We start from the raw sequence: 6000 nt of genomic DNA, 5'->3' as shown, positions 1-6000 counted from the left end.
GTGCGCTTGTGTAGAGGCAGCGGTCCCCTTTTATGGAGACCAATGGGTAGAGGCGACTTGCCTTTCTTTTTTTTTTTTTTTTCCCCCGTTAAATGATGAAGGAGCTCTGTCTCCGAGAGCCTCTCCTGTATAGCGTCCTCCGCGAAAAGCAGCATCAGGTGTGGAAGACTATTTAGGGGCTGAAGGGTAACACCCGCAGGTATATAGCCGAGTACAGTACTCCGGGGTGGAAAACAAGGACGGGACAAAATCCTGTGAATTAATCTGTAACCCTGGCTAGCTCGTTTGAAAATAAATACACCTTCTACTTGCCCACCCCCCTCCTCCGGTTGCAAATAGTTCTCCAATCCTGGGTAAAAGCTCTTGTACCTTGGTGAAATTATTCCGAAGGGAGTTGGATGTGCGCTACGAGGTGCTGAACACACATGTGAAAAGCTTCGATTCTTGCAGGAGATGCTGCTGACAACCAGTTTCCCTGTTCGTGTTTTGCAGGCTCTGCATGGGCAGTTCTGGGAGGGGGCAGTTTTTTTCGGGTTTTACCGAGGATTGCATAACTGCTCATGTTTATTTGAAAAGGAAAGGAGGAGCAAACCCAACCCCCAACCTGAAATGAAATACATGATGTATGTCTTTTACTGAGCCTTCTCTCTGTTTTCTCAACTAGCATTAAATATCATGTTTTAGATGGTTGGAAAGGGTTAGCATGATAACGTAACATTAAGGCTTGGTTTTATTTTTCCCTCTAGTGCTGTGAAAACTTTGGGGAAAACCGGAGAGATACCTATACACTTTCATAGTTTCAGGCTTAAAATAGCATGGCTGTTTATCAAATGTGTACGACTTGTTTTAAAAATGATAATGACCATTTTTTTCTTTCTTTAGTGATGAGCCACTTTTTAATGTTTTTATAGGCCCTACCCCAATGCAACCTTACCTCTCCACAGTCCAAAATAAAATGGTGTTTTGAATGCTTTTGTACATCTTTGGGTCACAGTCAAATGCTTTTAAATAGTCTATCATTTGTAACTGCTGAAGTGTATGTCCAGTATTAAATTATAGTACAGTGTAATGCTTAGACAGCATGCTATGCAAGGATCAAATTGCAGATAAAGTTCACATAGGAATCTCCTACAGTGCTTGCACTTGACTCTTGTAAATCTAAGAAAAGATATTTATAAATGGAAATATACATCCAGCAAGTAGTTGTTTCTGTGTCCAATTTAATCTGTGGATTGACTGTGGTCAAAAATATATCTATTTTAGTAGATATATTTATTCCAGTTACTTTCTGTAGGCAAGTGTATGATAGAAGTTATTTTTGCTTCTTGTATCTTGAGCTTAACTTGAAAAAAAAAAAAAGGATTTTTTAAGGAGAGAGGGAGACGGTTATGTCAACTTATGTTAACATTACTGTGTTCTCATTGTAGGTAGAAGCAATTAATTGTAGTTAATATATCTCATAGTGCTTCAGAGAATAAGCCATACAATGGTTAAACTTGATAACTTTCTCTAGGATGATAAACTAGAATACAAATTAAAATAATATCAGATATTCTTCTTGCTTATAACACTTTGATTATGTAAGTCTTCAGTGTGAGAATGTTACTGTATTCACAAGCCTCTCTCTATATATTTATATACTATTATATATATTTCATATATGATAACAAGAACAGCCATTCTGTGGTGTAGTCAGTCACTCAGTGATGTCATGTCCTTTCTTTTTGTACATGCCTGCTGGTTGCAGGCTTGCATAAATGGAATGGACTCTTTTCAGCAAGCAACACAGTTTGGGTTTTTTGTCCCCCCCATATCCATTTTTATACTATGCATAGCTGAAGTTAAATGCAGGTATACAGTTTTCACCCCTACTGTTTCTCTGCCATGCTGCCATGACCACTATGGGCATAAGTGCTTTTAGGTGCCTCTGCTAGTTAGTTGAAATATTTTGCTTATTGTTTGTATTGCATAGTGTCTGGGAGTTGTGGTCAGGGACCTTAACTAATGATTATGTCCGATATAACCATGGAATAAAAGCTTGAGCCCAGCCTCCAAAATATTATGATCCAAAATACAGAGTAAGTGATGCAAAAAAGGAATCGGGTTAAGAAGGATACACTGGTACATTTGTGCATTATTCAGCTGTGTACTTTCTCATTCTCATATGTTAGAGCAAAGGGAATTGTAGAACTAAGTGTAAGACTTGCACCATTCTCTGAGGGGCATTCTTGGAACATGTGAATGGCTTGTTTGTAGGGGATCTTAAAATGTGTTTGACTTCACTAAATTCTGAAACTAAAAAAATCTACATCAACCCAATATGAAAAAATTTATCTTCAGACTACTTAATTTTCACAATTTTTAAAATTTAAGGTAATATTTTAAAATTTTGAAATGGAGTTTTCATTTCGAATTCAAAGTCTTGTATGGGAAAAATCACATTATTTTGCCTTCTCCCAGTGTTTTCTAGCTGCTAGCTCTTTCTTCCTCTCATCCCCCTCATGTGCCGAAACCTCCACAAAATACATAATAACAGATATATCCTCAGCTGTAAGAAATTTCTGAGTGAATGCATCATTCTGCCCATCCCAAATTGCCCAAACATAGAAGTACTGCAAGAATTTGCTATTTCAATATAGTCTGGTTATTGGAATACTTTGAAATAGTAGTGAAGGTAACTGTACATTGAGAGGATGTTATTGGTAAAATCCCCCTGTATAAATATGGTCTTTAAGTACCCGGGGCCTGTACATGTGTTACAGGACAAGTGTGCGTATCCTGCTCAGGTTTTAGGACATCATTCTGAGTGGGTGTTTATCTCAAGTGCTGACAGAGCAGAACAGACTGATTTTCTGCTACTCATTTTTCTTGACTCACAGTGGTATGTCCATCAAAACAGATGGGAAGTTTTTCTTTATTGTTAGTTGTTACGTGTGGTGGGTGGGCAATTCACTTGGCTGCTGCTAAGAGGGGTTCTTAACTGTGTCAGGATTCTGAGGCAGCTGTGAAGAAGCTTAGGCTCTTAGTCTTGCTAGTTGTCTTAAGGTTCCCTCTTCTTTTTCTTTTCCTTCTCATCTTTCTCCTGCCTCATGGTATTCTGAGGTATGATTTGAGTTTACCTTGCCCTGTATAGAAACCAAAGAGCTAGCAACCAAGTGTACAGACCAAAGTTACAATGCATTATGTAGGAGATGAAAAGACAAATGAATCTGCAGTATAACTGTTCTAAATAATCTCATGAAGGTAATTCCTGCCCAGTTTGACTAATCTCAAGATTAGCCAATATGCTAATGTGTCAGTGTTCACATATTGGAGCATTTGGCAAAATGAGCATAGAGAAGCTTGAAAAAAAAATCAAGGATGCAGCAGTTTTTGCTTGAATCTCTGAGGGTCGCAGTCCTCCTTCAAGGTCTTAAATGGTGTTTTATTGGATCAATGCTAATGAAATTCTTGCAATGGAAATGAAAATACTAAGAGGTCTTGCTCAGAAAATTATTATTTCCTTGTTGTTTACTCTGTTCATTTTTAATTTAAAAACAAATATGTTTCTGCCTGTCTCATCTGATGTCACTATTAGAAGGACTAGTACCCAAATATTTCATCTTAGAGGAGCTTATAGATGTGAAAGAACTTACTGATGATTTAGCAAAGGAAATAATTAATTCTTATTTTATACCAAGCTGTGGGTAGTTGAAAAAATTCTGTACTTAAAGGTTGGTTTATTTTCTTGGATTTAGACAAAACTGAGTAGCAGACTTTAAGAACATAAGGGATCTTTGGACAATCTAATCTGATTCATGCATTGGTTATTTTCAGTTAGTTATCTGGGAGCAATAACCTACACTAATAGAAGTCTGTCTTGCAGAGATGTTTGATGAAGTGTATCTTCTGTATTAAATGAAGTCTAATGTGGAGACATGAGGACGTGAAGTATTTGCAGCTATTCTTGGAAGTTCCCTTTAGTATCTGGCATGGTTGATTGTTCTTCCTAAGGAAGTCATATTTCTAATTTGCACTGGCATGCCCTGAATTTTCAGCTGTTGAGTTTTTTTGAGTTCTTTGACAGTAAAGAGCTATTTAGTATGTGATAACCATTTAGTATGTGATTCAATTTCTCTACAAAGGTATTTGGATCTCTCATTCAAGTGACTTCTGTCACTTAAAGAATTCCACCAATGTAATTTGTAAAGTCTCTTATGGTAAAACATCTTGTCTCATGATTTTGGAGCTCTTATATCATCTCCAGTTCTTTGATCAGAGGTGATGCTTTCAAGTCTGTAAGTCTCTGTTAGCTCAAATATATCTAATGCTGTCCCTGTCAATAGCATCAGTCTTGTTCTCTAGATACTTTTTACCTGTACCATCCTGCTAGAGTTTGAAGTGCTCTTGCTGTATAATCTCTGATGTCCTTTCATGGAGTGGATCTTCATTACTCACGGCTTTTCCAGAAATATTTTGAAAGGATTCTGTGGAAGTTCAGGTTAGTAATCTGATCTGGGTGGGAGTGATGTGAAGATACAATGTACAGTGTCTGAAGAAATGAGGCTAAGCAAGCTCTATGATTGTACTTGAACCTGTACTCAGCTAATCCTAAAGTGATGACAGGTCCAGCGTGTTATTTGGAGCTGTAAATTAACTGTATGGCTAACTACTGTGGAGAGCAGCTGTTGTCATCCGCTCTTGTTGAATCTGTGATTCCCAAGTCTTTTTTTGATGCACCGTGAAAAAAGACCTCATTTAAACAGTTGAGCCTCCTCTTTTGCTGTACTTTAGTTGGTGTTGTATTCCCTTTCTTCTGTGAAGGCTGTTCTGGACACTGGCTTGTATCCCTGCCTGTGTGTGAGATTGCAGAATGTTTGTGTCCGAGTTATTCATATACTAGTGACTGCTGTCTGCTTAGGAAGAGCACCTAGTAAGTGGAACCCTCAAATGGAATAGTGGCATAATGGAAAAAAAAATGCATAATAAGAGTTCACCACTACATATATATTTAGTGGATGCCTGTATTTATACTTTTATCTTCATAGTTGAAACCTTGTGTGAGTGACATGGTGGTATTACAGTATATTGTAGAGTTAGTGAAGAGTTATTTAGTTAGAGAATTTTCGTGTAGCTTTAAGTGTTGTCCGTGTCTTATGTGAACATGTGTATTTTAAAAGAAAAAAAGTTGTAATAAAACTATTATTGATAAATGTTTGTGTGTCTGTATACAGGTACTTCATTTATATAAAGAAGTGATATTTTATGAAGTGGTTCTTTGAAATGGAAGAATGTAATTTACTAGGAACTAAACTTAGTTTTGTATGTAAGTGGTGTCATGAAGTAACTAAGTGGATAGCAATAGTTCTTAGAACAGTAACAGTAATTTGTCAGCAGTCGAGCTAATCTCAGTGCTTGATAATATGTTTTCTAAATTTGTTCCTTTAATGGCATGTGTAATGGCATTTGTTCACAGTCTGAAATACTGTTTTGCTAAGGAGAAACATTGGACAGCTTGAGTAGCCACCTTTTTTGTTACTCTGTATGTGTTCTCCTGAAGATCTTAATGTAGCTGTATGATCTGACCAGCCTTGCCCTTGTCCACAGTGCTAGATTCACATACATTGTTATGAGAGCTTGAGGTTCAGCCATGCAGTTTCCCATAAAGCCCAGGGAAGCATTTATGTAAGTTAAAATGGGTTTAAATGCAGATAGAGTTGTGTTAGCTTTGCTTGTTTGGCAGTGTTCTCTGCTCATTTGCCTTCTGTGTTATTAGGGAAAATGGATGGCTCTCATTCACTTCAGCGTCATGTGTGGAGGAATATACCCAGAACAGATCTCTGAAGAAAGTGCCTTAACTCTAGTTTCTGCAGGTAGATGTGAAGGAAGCTTTAAGAGCATTGCCTAAAACATTGCATTTTATTAGGAGGGTGTTGCATTTCTCCATCTGTTTATTCTTTCCCTCAGCTTGAATGTTTATGCAAAAATGTGGGAAAAAAGATTCCAACTGTTGTACTTTGT

The 6000-nt window shown here is 37.3% G+C and overlaps 1 protein-coding gene across 1 annotated transcript in view; it reads left to right on the top strand.

Moving 5' to 3' along the window:
- The first annotated feature begins 594 nt into the window (after nt 1-594).
- Nucleotides 595-6000, top strand: part of TPPP (tubulin polymerization promoting protein) — a 72111-nt gene continuing 66705 nt past the window's right edge. Inside the window, exon 1 of the mRNA XM_008920713.2 lies at nt 595-623. Coding sequence (XP_008918961.2) covers nt 610-623 — 14 coding nt within the window. The 5' untranslated portion in view covers nt 595-609. The remainder of the gene's footprint in view (nt 624-6000) is intronic.

Source organism: Manacus vitellinus, unplaced genomic scaffold (assembly GCF_001715985.3).
Source record: "Manacus vitellinus isolate BGI_N305 unplaced genomic scaffold, ASM171598v3 scaffold_55_pilon, whole genome shotgun sequence".
Lineage (NCBI taxonomy): Eukaryota > Metazoa > Chordata > Aves > Passeriformes > Pipridae > Manacus > Manacus vitellinus.
This window is presented reverse-complemented; position numbering and strand designations above follow the sequence as displayed.